This window comes from Carcharodon carcharias, chromosome 7 (genome assembly GCF_017639515.1).
Source record: "Carcharodon carcharias isolate sCarCar2 chromosome 7, sCarCar2.pri, whole genome shotgun sequence".
NCBI lineage: Eukaryota > Metazoa > Chordata > Chondrichthyes > Lamniformes > Lamnidae > Carcharodon > Carcharodon carcharias.
In genome coordinates this window covers 161,824,923-161,839,864 of record NC_054473.1, presented here as the reverse complement: position 1 = coordinate 161,839,864, position 14,942 = coordinate 161,824,923, and the positions used below count along the sequence as shown (strand labels likewise).

Genomic DNA, 14,942 nt, shown 5'->3' with positions numbered 1-14,942 from the left:
TATTTTCAATTTTTTAAAACTTGATTTTACTAAAGGGAGAGAGTGTACTTGAACTTGATATTACAATCAATTCTCCTTGATTATTATGTAAATTGGAAGTTGGGAATCTCATTTCCTGGAATTTTCTGATTATATATCTTCATAATTTACTAAATCGTCAGAAGCATGTTTTAGAGGAAAGTTGAAAATGATAGGTAGATAGTTGGTTAAGGACGATACAGACCAAAAAATGGGTAACTTGAACTTTATTATTAGTCCCTGTCAAGCCAACTTGTTGGTTATAATGCAAGCAGCTGACACTGACAGAGTCTGTAATTGCACCTGTGAAGGAAGTGCTCCCCTTAGTATAGTGGTACAAGTAAACACAGCCAACAATCAATGCTTAAAAATAGTTAAACTTAAATGTAATAATTGCTAACGTATTTCTCATATTTAACAGATCAGACAGAGCCCAACAGAAACCTAAGATTTCTGAGTATTGACATCATAATGCAATAGTTTAGGAATCCGTCTTTCAACATGTCTCGATCAGCAAACATGCTGGCATGTAATTTAAAAACAACCATAGAATGCATTTAGAGTGAATAAATCATGCATCTGCCAGGCTACCAGCCACATAATTTTAGGGTACAAGTGGTGAGAGTGAAAAGTGACTTCAATGCAGGAAACTTGCAACCTCCGCTAATTTCAATGGAGATGGAGCTGTGCCAATTATCTTCTAACTGTTTTTGGCAGAGTAATGACAGATCTGCACAAAAGGTCCAGGGAAATATGCTGGAGGTAGAGCAAGTTGTCAGAGCATTATAGAGCTGGAGAAGATGAGAGGTATGAGGACAAGAAAGGATTTGAACATGAGAATGGGAACTTGAAATTGGTGGCAATGGGCAATGAGAACAAATGTTCTACAGAGACATGAAATCAGGACTTGGTACAGGATAAGATAGAAGTAGCAGAGTTTTAGATAAGCCGAACTTTATGGATGGTGGAGGCAAGAACACCAACTTGCGTTGATATAATGCTTTTAACATAGTAAAATGTCACAAGGAGGTTCACTGGAGCATTACCAAACAAAATTTGACACTGAGCTAGATGATATTAGGAAAGATGGCTAAAAGCTTGGTTTAAGTGATAAGATTTAAGAAACATCTTAAATGAGGAGTGAGGTAGAGATGAAGAGGTTTAGGGAGGGAATTCTAAGCTTTGGGCCCAAGCAACTCAAGGCACAGCTGTCAATGGTGGAGCAGCAAAAAAAAAAAACCAGGGATGCTCAAGGGGCCAGAATTAGAAGAACACAGATATCTCGGAAGATTGTAGGAGATTACAGAGATAGCGAAAGGTGAAGCCATGGAGGGGCTTGAAAACAAGGATGAGAATTTCAAATGGAGATGTTGCTTAACAGGCAGCCAATATAGGTCAGTAAGAATAGGAATGATGGGTGAATGGAACTTGATACAAGGTAGGACACGGGCAGAGTTTTGGGTGACCTCATGTTTACGGAGGGTAGAATGTTGGTAGGAGGCTAAGACTGTGGTAAATAATCATGTTGAGGGATAACAAAGACATTAATCATAGTTTCAGCAAATAAGCTGAGGCAGGAACAGATCTAGGGAGATGTTACAGAGATGGAAATAGACAGTCTTAGTGACTAGGTGCAGATGTGTGGTCAGAAGCTCACCTCAGGGTCAAACGTGGTACCAAGATTATTTCAGCCTCAGACAATTACCAAGGTGAGGGATATAGTCCTTGGCTGAAGGACAAAGTTTGTGGCCAGGTCAAAGACTTCCCAAAACAACAAAATCATCCATAAGTCTGAGTAACAAACACTTAATTTGGACCAGCATTGTCATTCAAAGTTCCTAAGTGAAATTGGTTATTCAAACTGTCTCATCTGGATCCAATTTGTCAACAGCTCTGTCCAGGAGTGAACACAAGAGTACAACTGCTGTACCTACTATTTCTTTTGAAATCCAAAGTGAAACAAAGGATCATCAAGGTGGTATCTTTCACAATTAATGTACCTGTAGCTCAAAATACAGTTCAAAAGAATGTGTCTGGTTTCTAGGAGTTCCATTTCCAACAACCTTCTCATTTAAGACAAGGGCAACTGTGCTAAGTTTTTTTTTCCCCAGAACCTGTACATGGGAGAAACAAACAATTCTTTTCTCCCCCATAAACCTAAGTAAACAGTAAAGAGTTTCTATGAACTTTGATGATCTGACAATTAATGTTCAATTAAGTCCAGTACATTCTAGGTATCAGTCTAGTCTATTTCCAATTAAGCAGCAAATTGATCAAAGGGGTCACAAGCTACCTAACAAACAAGATTCTATTAGTATCCATAGAAAGTCTTATTTGTGGCGTTATGCATATTAAATTTAGATTATAACATCACGATCACAGAAGAACCACAGAGCACAAATATATTGTGGATAGTTTATAATGCTTTCCTAGGAGAATTCAATCTAAACAAATAAAACAGAGCCCCATTTTTATTGCATCTTCCATTACCAGAATAAAGGAACTTGCATTTAAAAAGCACATACATCCTCAGGATTTTCCAAACAATTTCACAGGCAATTAGGAACTTTAGAAGCATAGCAGTTGTCAGAATATTGGGGAACACAGCATATAATTTGCACATAGCAAGTACCATAAATAGTAATGAGACAAATGACTACAAAAGATTTTGGTGATATTTGATGAGAGTTAAATTTTGGCCAGGACACCAGAACTCCCCTGCTCTTCTTTGAACATTGCGATAAGATTGGTTATATGCGCCTGAAAGGACAGATTGGGTCTCAGTTTGACACCTCATTCAAAAGATGGTACCTCTGACATGCTGCACCTCTGCCATTAATCTTGCTCTGAACTGTCAATACAGATTATGAACTCAAGTCTTTAGACTGGGGCTTGAACCAACAATTTCCTGACTCACTGGCCAGTGCACCGACATTGAGCAAAGGGTCATATGTTTATAGATTATGGCTTCTGACAGTAACTAGTTTTAATGAGTTAACATTTTTAAAAATTAGAATAAAGTTGATAAATTTGTCAACTTTACTCCACAATTAAAAAAAGAGCATTTTGATTTTGGGAGTCACCAAGGTGAAGTGAACCAAGACAGTGAAACAGAGACGCACAAGTACAAAGCATACTCATTACCAAGTATTATCTTTTAGCTTTGCATCAAAATACACCAATCGCAGAATCTTGTTAAGGCGGAATACATTACACTGGAACAACTGAAAAGTCATATTGAAATCATACATGGAAGATTAACAGACTACTTCAAATCATAACTGGAGATTATGGCCAGGGTTTTCCATGCCCGCCAGCGTCGGGCATGTTCGGTGGCAGGAGTGGATATGACGAGAAGGCCAAAAATCAGTTCCATGGCGTAGTGAAACCAGTTTGCAATTGTCCATTCCGCCCACCGATGGTGGGCCGCATTCCCGCCACCTGACGTCAGGAACCTCAGTGTAATACACCAGCTCACCAGGCTCATCGTCTCCCCTATCCATGCAACGTTTGTTTGCCTACCTTGCTTCAGTTGAGCACTCATCAATACGAGGCTTCACAGAAAGCACCACACTATTTTTAGAGGGGCTCACAGGTAGCTCTCTACCCACCAGATCAGCCATATGTGGGTGGCTTTTCAATGGCTGCGGGACAAGGCCCTGCTTGGGGGAGGGGGAAAAGTGGCTTCAGGAAGGGAAGAGGCTGCAGGACGAGAGCTGGACTGGGGAAGGAGGGTGTGTGTGGGAGCACATGTTGATTTGTGCAAGTGGCCTCAAGATGGTGAGGGCTGAGGAGACAGTCTCTAGAGGAGAGGAGGCCAGATGGACATCTGAGGGTATGTGTGAGAGAGTGAGTGGTGATGTCCCTTGAGCTGACAGTGTTTGAGATGCCAGTGAATGTGTGACAGGCTTGAGTGTGTGAGTTTAGAGTGATGTTTGCCATACCCTGGCTGCAAGGATTAAATCATTCATCCTCTACCTGCACTGGATGACCAACCTCTTCTGTGCAACACTGGCACTGATCGCCTCCCAAACCAGAGTGGTAATGCAGCTGTCCCTCCTGCAGCCAGAGCGGAGGTAGAGGACATCACAGCGGGCCTCCACTGTGTCCAAAAGGCACTCAAGAGCTGTAGTCTTCTTGCCTTTCAGGGCCATGTCTTCTTTGCTGCAGTCCAGGGCTGGAAACACTGAGCGTAGCTGTACTTTAAGTATAGTGCCTGGCATGATGAAGCAGCGGGGTGAAGGCGTGGCAGGCGAATCGGAGCCCGCCGCCATTGAAATGATTGGATCTCGGGAATGCATAATTAATGTGATGGGTCCGATGGCGTGTAAAGCCACCATTGCAGCCGAGCAGGTAAAATGTCGTTTTACCCACCCGCTACGGCACTTAGTGCAAATCTGGGACAATGCTGCCCTATGTATAGTTGTGAGCTACCTGCAAACAATGAGAAAATAAAGGAGCAGGCCAGAAGAAAACAATTGTTCCTGCTACGTTTGATGTTAAGGAATTCAAATTCTTAATTAATTTATTAAGTAACTAACCTGTTCCACCACAGCTCCTCTGATCTCCTGGAAAAAATCCTCGCTCAGCGAGAACTCTGCCTTCATCTGGCCCAGAATTGTCAAAACAGATTCCAGTGGCATGACATCGCTCTCTGAAAATGAAAATAATTTGTACTTAAATGCACATTCATCACATACAGGTATGACTAAAGAAAATAAATAATATTTTCAAACTATTTTAAATGTTTAGATAACTTCAAAGTCTGAAGAATAAATTATGGGTGAGTATTGCACGATTAGCATTTACTTACCAAATTTGGACAGAAATTGTATGGTTAGAAGTTTCTTTCCAATCTCCTCTGCATCGATGTATGGTCGATTTAAGACAGCTGTAATTGAGAGGGCAAAGAGAAGGAAAATTCATGTCAGAGTTAAATAAATGCCAGATTTAGAAGAACCAGGCCAGTTTTTTAAATATATATGTTAGTTAATGGGATGCAAGCATATGGGATGCAAGGCTAGCATTTGTTGCCCATTCTTAATTGCCCTAGAGAAGGTGGTGCCTTCCCGAAGCGCTGCAATCTTTGTAGTGTAGGTACACCCAAAGTGCTCTTCGGGAGTTTCAGGCTTTTGGTCCAGCAACAGTGAAGGAACAGTGATATTGTTCCAATTCAGGATGGGGTGTGGTTTGGAGGGGGGAAGTCAGGTGGTTGTGTTCCCATGTGCCTATTGCCCTTGTCCTTCTTGGTGGTAAAGGTCATGGGTTTGAAAGATCCTGTCAAAGGCAAGTTGCTGCAGTGCATCTTGGAAGCAGTATGTACCACTGTCAGTGTATGCCGATGGTGAAAGTAGTGAATGTTTAAGGTGTTGGATGGGGTGCCAAACAAGCAGTACACTGGATGGAGTTGAGTTTCTCGAGTGCTGTGGAGCTGCACTCATCCAGACATGGGGAGTATCTCATTACACTCCTGATTTAGATGATGAACAGACTTTGGGAAGTCAGAAGATGAGTTACCTACCACAGAATTCCCAACCTCTGACCTGCTCTTGTAGCCACAGTATTTATATGGCTAAGCGAGTTAAGTTTCTGGTCAATGCTAATCCCCAGGATGTTGATGGTGGAGGCTTCAGCAATGGTAATGTCGTTGAATGTCAAGGGGAGACAATTAGATTCTCTTTTATTGGAAATGGTCATTGCCTGACACTTGTGTGGTGTGAAAGTTACTTGAATCCCGCAGGAGTTGGTGCGTCGCGCGTCTGAGAGTGTCCAGGTCGCAGCCAATGCCATCCAAGACCTGAGAACGGTCGTGCTCGGACCCGATGTTATTTTGGGTCTTGAGGTGGCCCAGTTGCGCGGTGGTCTTCCGTCTGAACGTTCCCCTATTCGGACAGAATTCCACATTGGCCCCAAGCCCCGACCCCTCCCTCGGGTGCTGGTGCCCCGCAATATGAGCCGCCTCGGGGACATTGCCCTCCGTGCCATTTGGCATGGCAAAGAGGAGCTTTTGGTACGGACTGCTGCTGCACACCTTCCATTTTCTTGCCCTTGTCCGCCACCTGGACACGCCCTGGCGTGCCTTGTTGCCGTCTGGCGGCGGAGGCCCCCGATGGGAGGCCCTCTACGGAGGTGTCCTCCCCCTTTCTATCGGGGACCTGGGTTGGAGGGTGTTGCATGCAGCAGTCCTTTATAATTGTAGGATGCATAGGTTCACGAACTCTCTGGACACATGCCCTTTTTGCGGTCTTGTGGAGTCCGTGGACCATGCATATATAGGGTGTTGTAGGCTGCGCTCCCTTTTTAGTTACTTGAAAAACCTTTTACTGATGTTTTGTTTGCACTTCAGCCCCACGCTCCTAATCTATGGACACCCGGTGCGGAAGGGGGTCGGGAAGGAGGAGGACCTCCTCGTGAACCTGCTCCTGGGCCTGGCCAAGTTGGCCATTAACAGGTCCAGGCAGCAGGCGATCGATGGGGGAGTCCCGCCCGATTGTTTATCCCTCTTCCGCGGCTACGTTCACGGCCGGATGTCCCTGGAGAGGGAGCACGCGGTGTCTGCTGGCACTCTCGAGGCCTTCCGTGCCCGGTGGGCACCGCGGGGACTGGGGTGTTTTGTTGACCCCTTTAATCACATTTTGATTTAAAGTTTGTAAGTTTCCTTTAAACTTTGTTCTTGGTTTTACAGCTGACCTGAATTAGGGGCTGTGCCTGATTTATCCCAATTTTGTTAATTTAGTTTAATTGTTTTGACTCTATAAGAGTTACTTGAACTTTGCTGGGTAGAAGGATGGAAGTGAGAACTTATTTAATTTTTAAAACATTTCCTCATCTTAAATTTGAAAAGACACACATTACTGTATTTAACATTTTAACATGTCGATTTGATTGTTTAAGCATGGAAGTCTCAGGTCTCCCAGGTTGATAGTTCAGTGCCTTTACTGATGAGATTACTTGTGTGGCTTTAGTTACTATATATAAAGAAAATGGAGAAATTTTATTCCACAAAATACAGTGATTCACTTGTTTTCTTTCAGTGAGGGATTCTTGTGACTGCCATTCAGGATTGGATTTCATCTGTCTGTGTTAGTTTCACATTAGAAGATTTCATGCTTGGAAGCAGCATGGCAACAAGCAGAAGACTGAAACCAAATTTTACCAGGCCACTATCCTTAATTTTCTACTGTATGGCACAGATTCTGGGCCTGCTACAGTTGCCACATCAAAGCTCTGGAACGCTTCCAGAAAAGACATGAGGTCCACCATGACAATTTGATGGCAGGACAAAATTACAAACAATAAAGGTCCTTCATCATCCTGAAATCAAAAGCACAGGTACCACCCCGCAGAAAATTTAACTTGGATGGGCAAGACATCTCTCCCACATAGAAGATCTGGGGATTCTGTAGCCATCTATGGGGAATTGTCTCAGGGCAAACGGCATCAAGGTGGTCAGTGCAAGCAATAAAGGGTACCCTAAAAAAAAGTGTCTTACAAACCTTTGCAAATGTAACCCCACTATTTAAGAAAGGGAGTTTGAAAACAGGAAACTACAGACCTGTTAGCCTGACAAGAGCAGGAGGGAAAATGCTGGAATCTATTATAAAGGATGTGATAGCTGGACACTTAGAAAATAATGGTAGGATTGGGCAGAGTTGACATGGATTTATGAAAGGGGAATCATGTTTGACAAACCATTTAGACTTTGAGGATGTAACTAGCAGAATAGATAAGGGGGAAACCAGTGAAAATGGCATATTGTGATTTGCAGGTTTTTGATAAGGTCCCATGCAAGAGGTTAGTAAGCAAGATTAGAGCATATGGGCATGGATTGAGAATTGGTTAATGGACAGAACTCAGGGAGTAGGAATAAATTCTCAGGTTGGCAGGCTGTGACTAGCGGGCAACCGCAAGGATCAGTGCTTGTACCCCAGCAGTTCACAATCTATACCAATTATTTGGATGTCTGGAATAAATGAAATATTTCCAAGTTTGCTGATGACACAAAACTAGGTTGGAATGAGAGTTGTAAGGGTGCAAAGAGTCTTCAAGGGGATTTGTACAGGCTAAGTGAGTAGGAACGAACATGGCAAATGGAATGTAATGTTGAAAAATATGAAGCCATCCACTTTGGTAGGAAAAACATGAAAGCAGAATATTTAAATTGAGAGAGATTAAGAAGCGTTGATGTGCAAAGGGGCTTGGATTCCCTTTTTCATAAGTCACAGAGCAAATATGCAGGTGCAGCAAGCAATTAGGAAGGCAAATGGTATGTTGGTCTTTACTGCATTAGGATTTGAATATAAGAGTAAATAAGTCTTGCTACAAATTGTATAGAGCCTTGATGAGATCACACCTGGAATATTGTGTGCAGTTTTGGTTTCCTTACCAAAGGAAGGATACACTTAACATAGAGGGAATTTAACAAAGGTTCATTGATCCCTGGAATGGTGGAATGGTCTTATGGAGGAGAGATTGAGGAGATTGGGCCTAAATTCTCCAGTGTTTAGGAGCAGAGGTGATCTCATTGAAAATATACAATTCTTACAGGTAGATGCAGGAAGAATATTTCTCCTGGCCAGGTGGGTCTATAGTTAAGGGACACAATCTCAGAATAAGAGGTAGGCCAATTAGGACTGAGGAGGAGGAGGAATTTCTTCGGGGGGGGGGGGGGGTGAGTGAATCTTTGAAATTATCTACCTCAGAAGGCTGTGAAGGCTTGAGATTGATAGATTTCTAGATATCAAATATATGGAGATAGTGCATCAACCATGAGCTAGTTGAATAGCAGAGCAGGCTTGAGGGGCCGAATGGCCTCTTCCTGCTTCTTAAGCTCCTAAATCACTTTTCAGCTTGAACACAAACAAGGACATGTATGTTCCCTACGTCATCTTGTGTGCTGTTGTTTTGAGCCAATGAACAAAATGGTGCAGGGAAACAGTGCAAAAAGTAAACAAACTTTGAAGTGTGTGAAGCAAAAGGCGTTATATAATTACAATGTAAAAAAATACAGTCGGCATTCTGGAATCTGTAACTGGAGTTAAAGGATGCTTATTTCTAAAAGTAACATGTTTTAAACCATGCAGTGAATATACCGTTTATGGAAGTTCTTATCATGTAATTCACTCGGATTCCTAATTATACCCACCAGTTTAGGTATCCTTTAGCCCCAAATACATAATGCAAAAGTTACAATGTTCAAAGCTCTTATTCTGAAACATAATCAGAAATCCGCCGGAAAGCGCAGCAGTTTTATCAACATCGACTCACTCCACGTATCTTTTTCGATGCTGCCCACCTTTTCCGTGCATCCTGACAATGCTTTGGATAATTTAAGTGTTCCTAATCGTTAATCCAGTATCTACAAATCGATCTCGCATCTCACCCGTTATCACATTGAGAATGGCGCAAAACTCCTCATACTTCCCAGCTCGGAATGCTTTGAGCGCGCAGTGCAAGTTAAACTCCAGTGTCCAACCGTTCACCACTTGTTCAGGGTCCGGGACAGCTTCAGCCCCATCACCTACTTCACTTTTCGTACAGGTCGACTTGAGTCCTCCCGCAGTTTGCAACGACCCGCCGGGGTGCGCCTCCAAATCACGCAACGACCCCTGACACGCCGCCATTTCTCATGCAAACAGACAGAAAATGGCGTCTTCCCCAAAGATGTGAACTGCCTCACTGCCCGTGATGCTTTGGAGCGAAGGGGAGTCCAATGTGCCGCCATATTGTGAGGGTAAAGATTTTAGGCTATGTTTTATTGCCAACTCGGCGCATGCGCAGTTGAACCGACGTGACATCATTGCGAGCAACGGGTTCCATTTGCTGGTGATGTCTGTGTTTACCAACCGCGATGAACTTCAGTGAAGGGACCTATTTTACTTGCAGCCATTCAAATGTAAGTTGTTTAATCTTGGTTCAAAAGTTCATACAATACCCTTATGGGATTCTAATTTGTGTCTGATTCCCTACAGCAACGTAGTACTAGCAAGCTGTCTTCTTGAAGCTAATAAATAAAAAACAAGAATTCAGGGTCTTTCTCTCTCAAACTCCAAAATATCTCCTTTTCTTTCATGTTAAACGTGTTAAAAGATTAAATTGGTAATATTAGATTATGTAGTTGTCCGAAGCTGGTGACAATAGGAAAACTGGATTATTCTAGAAAGTGGTGAAGCTCTGGCATAATTAGATTGTGAAGCAGTGCTCTGAGGTTTGTGTGGCACTGCCCTCACTGTGCTACATATATGCAGTCGCTTTGAGAGTTTCTTTTCCTTCAGCTGAAAGAAAAGTAAGGCACAATACATGAGGTAGTTCAAGAGCTGTGGAAGCTGTGGCAAAGTATAGCTTTAATCACCCTGGAACAGAATATGCAAATACTCAGAATTTACGATAAATCAATGCTGTGTCTCCTCCTGCTCCCGCACCATGGCCATAAATCAGTGTGTGGATCAGTGTGCATGCACAGACTCGTATCGATGGCTATCTTTGCTGCCAACTTACATTGGCAGGAGACACAGTGAAAATTCAAACACCAAACTGACCCAAGGTTGACCTTTGGTCAAAATTAATCTATCAACTCCATCTGCATTTTTAAAAAACCATCTGTATTTTAAATTACATTTGATGTTATTCCTTAAAACATTATACAAAATAAAATAAGCCTTGTTTTATATACAATATATTATGCAATATTATGTAAAATAACTATAGATGTTGTTAGTTAGCTTACTGGTGTAGTGTATAATAGACAAAAAACAGTTTATGAGAACCAAAGCTTCGAGAGCATTTACAGCTCCAAACTTGGAAAAAGCCTAAAAAAAATTAAGCCAAGAAAAATAAGAGCTATGTATTTATTTTGGGTATAAAAAGTCAATATTATGCTGCACTTTACAGTTTCAAATGATTATTTCAACAAAAACCATTGTTGTGCCCTAATAAACCTGTTCGCCAGAGAGAGAACCAAGATGGGTGGAGGAGTGCCTGGCATCACCGCCCTCACATATACCAAGCAAGGAACACAAGATATCTAATCTAGGTAGATAGGGTCATGAGCATTAGGGAAGGAGTGTCTGATGGTAGTTGAAATGGGGTGTTGGTATATTACTTGTATTCCTTCTTTCAAATCAGCACAGATGAGGCAAACTTAGCAACTTCAACCTGCTTTCTTAAGACTGCCACCAAACCAATTTTTCTCTCCTACCTAACTATGGCCTTGCTTTTCATTCTAGGGCTTTCTCAACACCAAGAGACTCCTGCAGAAGACCTCAGAGGAGGACAATCCTGAGAGTACACAATTGTGCCCTTTCAAAGCACAACTCAAACATTGGCTCTTTTAGACTTTTTTTAGACTTTGCTCATGGAATAAAAGGGACATGGAATAATAGCAACATGGAGACAAAATTAGCTGAAAAATAGGAAGCAGAGAGTAATGTTCAATGGATATTTTTTGGGCTGGAGGAAGGTTTATAGTGGAGTTCCCCAGGGGTCAGTTTTGGGACCCTTGCTTTTCTTGATGTATATCCATCATCTAGATTTGGTGTGCAGGGGACAATTTCAAAGTTTGCGGATGATACGAAGCTTGGGAGTGTTGTGAACTGTGAGGAGGACGGTGTGGAGCTTCTAAAAGACATTCCTATTTAGACTTAATAGTGAAGTAAAGGACACAGCGAAACATCCAACCCAGTGGGCAGCAATAGCTACTGTTGGTAGTGTCAGTCCAGGCAGGGCCGTCTTTCAGCTCTGCTGCTGATGACAGAGATGAGCGCATATTAAGGTCTCAGCCAAGAGAAGGAAATATTATTAGCAGCTGTATGAGTTGTTGGAAGGTGTGCCAAAGAGGTTCACCACTATGGATTAGTGTTTGGAGGAGTCCACATTCAGGCTCTGTTGCCATCTTTAATGGCAACACCACTCTGCAGTTTACAGAATCACGGAATTTTAACGGCACAGGAGGAGGCTATTTGGCCCATCATGTCTGCACCAGCTCTCCAAATGAGCATTATGACCTAGTGCCACTGCCCTGCCTTTCCCCCATACCCCTGCACATTATTTCTATTCAAATAATCATCTAATGCCCTCTTTAATGCCGCAATTGAAACTACCTCCACCACACTTCCAGGCAGTCCATTCCAGACCCGAACCACTCATTGTGTGAAAAAGTTTTTTCTCACATCACATTTGCTTCTTTTGCAAATCACTTTAAATCTGTGCCCTCTCGTTCTTGATCCTTTTAGGAGTGGGAGCAGCTTCTCCCTATCTACTCTGTCCAGCCCCCTCATAATTTTGAACATCTCAATCAAATCTCCTCTTAGCTGCCTTCTCTCCAAGGAGAACACTCCCAATCTCTCCAATCTATCTTCATAACTGAAGTTTCGCATCCCTGGAATCATTCTTGTAAACCTCTCCTGCATTGTCTCCAATGTGTTCATATCCTTCCTATAATGTGGCGCCCAGAACAGTACACAATACTTCAGCTAAGGTCTAATGAGTGTCTTATATAAATTCAGCATAATCTCCTTGCTCTTGTACTGTATGCCCCTAAAAATAAAGCCCAGGATACGGTATACTTTATTATCTGCGCTGTCCACCTGTCCTGCTACCTTCAATGATCTATGCACATATACACCCAGGTCTTTCTGCTCCTGCACCCGCTTCAAAGTTTCACCCCTTATTTTATATCAGCTGTCCATGTACTTCCTACCAAAATGCATCACCTCACACTTCTCTGCATTGAACTTCATCTGCCATTTATCTGCCCACTCCACCAACTTGTCTATGTCTTTTAGAAGCTCCATACCGTCCTCCTCACAGTTCACAACACTCCCAAGCTTCGTATCATTCGCAAACTTTGAAATTGTCCCCTGCACACCAAATCCAAATGATGGATCTACATCAAGAAAAGCAAGGGTCCCAACACTGACCCCTGGGGAACTCCATTATAAACCTTCCTCCAGCCCAAAAAATATCCATTGAACATTACTCTCTGCTTCCTATTTTTCAGCTAATTTTGTATCTATGTTGCTACTGTTCCTTTTATTCCATGAACAATAACTTTTCTCACAAGTCTGTTGTGTGGCATTGTATCAAATGCCTTTTGAAAGTCCATGTACACCACATCAACAGCATTACTCTCATTGACCTTTTCTGTTACCTCTTCAAAAAACTCCAGCAATTTAGTTAAACACGATTTTGCCTTTAGAATGCTGGCTGTTCCTTATCAACCCATATTTTTCCATATGACTATTAATTCTATCCCAAATAATTGTTTCTAGAATTGTGCCCACCACTGAAGTTAAACTGACTGGTCTATAATTGCCGGGTTTATCCTTACAACCTTTTTTGAATAAAGATATAACTTTTGCAATTCTCCAGTCCTCTGGCACCTCCCCTGAGTCTAGGGAAGACTGATAAATTATGACAGTGCCCCTGTAATTTCTACTCTCACTTCCTCAATATCTTTGGATGCATCTCATCTGGTCCCGGTGCCTTGTCAACTTTAAGTCTGACAGTCTATTCAACACTTGCTCCTTTTCAATGTTGAACCCTTCTAGTGACAGAGTTTCCCAATCTGTCACCATGGCCTGGGTAGCATCTACCTCCTTGGTAAATATGGTAAATATACCTCAGCTATGGCCTCTTCGTCCATGTGTAAGTTCACTTTTAGTTCCCTAATCAGCCGTACTCCTCCATTTAACCATCCTTTTACTATTTATATGCCTATAGAAGACTTGGGATTCCCCTTTATGTTGGCTGCCAGTCTTTTCTCATAATCCCTCTTCACTTCTCTAATATGCTTTTTCACCTCCTCTCTGAACCTTCTGTATTCCTCTTGGTTCTCAATTGTATTTTCTACCTGACACCTGTCATAAGCACGCTTCTTCTTCTTTATCTTAATTTCTACCTCCTTTTTCATCCAGGGAGCTCTGGATTTGTTTGCTCTACCTTCCTCTTTCGACGGAATATACCTTGACTGAGTCTGAACCAATTTTTTTTGAAGGTAGCCCATTGTTCAGCTACAGTTTGTCCCGCCAATCTTTTGTTCCAGTCTATCTGGCCCAGCTGCATTCTTGCCCAATCGAAGTTAGCTCTCGTCCAGTTAATTATTCTTACTCTGGATTGCCTATTGTCCTTTTCTATCATCATCCTAAAACGTACAATACAATGATTACTATCTCCTAAATGTTCCCCCACTGACACTTGATCTGCATGGCCCACCTCATTTCCAAGAACCAGGTCCAACGGTGTCTTTTCTTGTTTGATTTGACACATACTGCTGTAGAAAACTTTCCTGAACTCAGTCTAGGAACTTTTGCCCCTCTTCGTCCTTTACACTACCACTGTCCCAGTCTACACTGGGGTAATTAAAGTTACCCATTGTAACTGCTCTATAATGCTTGCATCTCTTGGGAAGTTCCCTGCAGATTTGTTCTTCTACGTCCTTCTCACTACTTGCTGGTCTATAGGCTATACTGAGCAATGCAATTGCACCCTTTTTGTTGCTTAGCTCTAGCCAAAGTGATTCTGTCCTTGAACCTCCTGGGACATCCTCTTTCTCCAGCATTGTAATGCTCTCCTTAAGAATACTGCCACCCCCTCCTCCTTTCCTTCCTTGGATAGTTGACCTTGGACAATTTGGGCATCCTCAGCTGCATCTGAGTTCTCACAACAGGAATTCATGCTAGCACATTTTCAAATTTAGTTGAAACTGCAACAGTTACAATGCAAAGACTGGGCACCACAAGAATACAAGAATGAGGAGCAGGGGTAGACCATTTGGCCCCCTCAAGGCTGCTTGGCCATTCAATATGATCATGGCTAATCTGAATGTGGCCTTAATTCCACCACCTCCTCCAGTAACCCTTGACTCCCTTGTCGATCAAAAATCTAACTCAGCCTTGAACATATTCAATGTATTCAATGGGCCAGCC

The 14,942-nt window shown here is 42.4% G+C and overlaps 1 protein-coding gene across 3 annotated transcripts in view; it reads right to left on the bottom strand.

Moving 5' to 3' along the window:
* The window catches only part of terfa (telomeric repeat binding factor a), a 43,157-nt gene extending 33,410 nt beyond the window's left edge, over window positions 1–9,747 (bottom strand). Inside the window, exons 1-3 of one of the 3 annotated variants that reach the window (XM_041192065.1) lie at window positions 9,314–9,747; window positions 4,832–4,909; window positions 4,560–4,672 (exon numbers count right to left, since the gene is read on the bottom strand). In XM_041192065.1, the coding sequence (XP_041047999.1) occupies window positions 4,560–4,672; window positions 4,832–4,909; window positions 9,314–9,326 (204 nt within the window). In that variant the 5' untranslated portion in view covers window positions 9,327–9,747. The remainder of the gene's footprint in view (window positions 1–4,559; window positions 4,673–4,831; window positions 4,910–9,313) is intronic. The other 2 variants (XM_041192062.1, XM_041192063.1) reach the window with 2 other exon arrangements.
* Window positions 9,748–14,942: the final 5,195 nt, after the last annotated feature.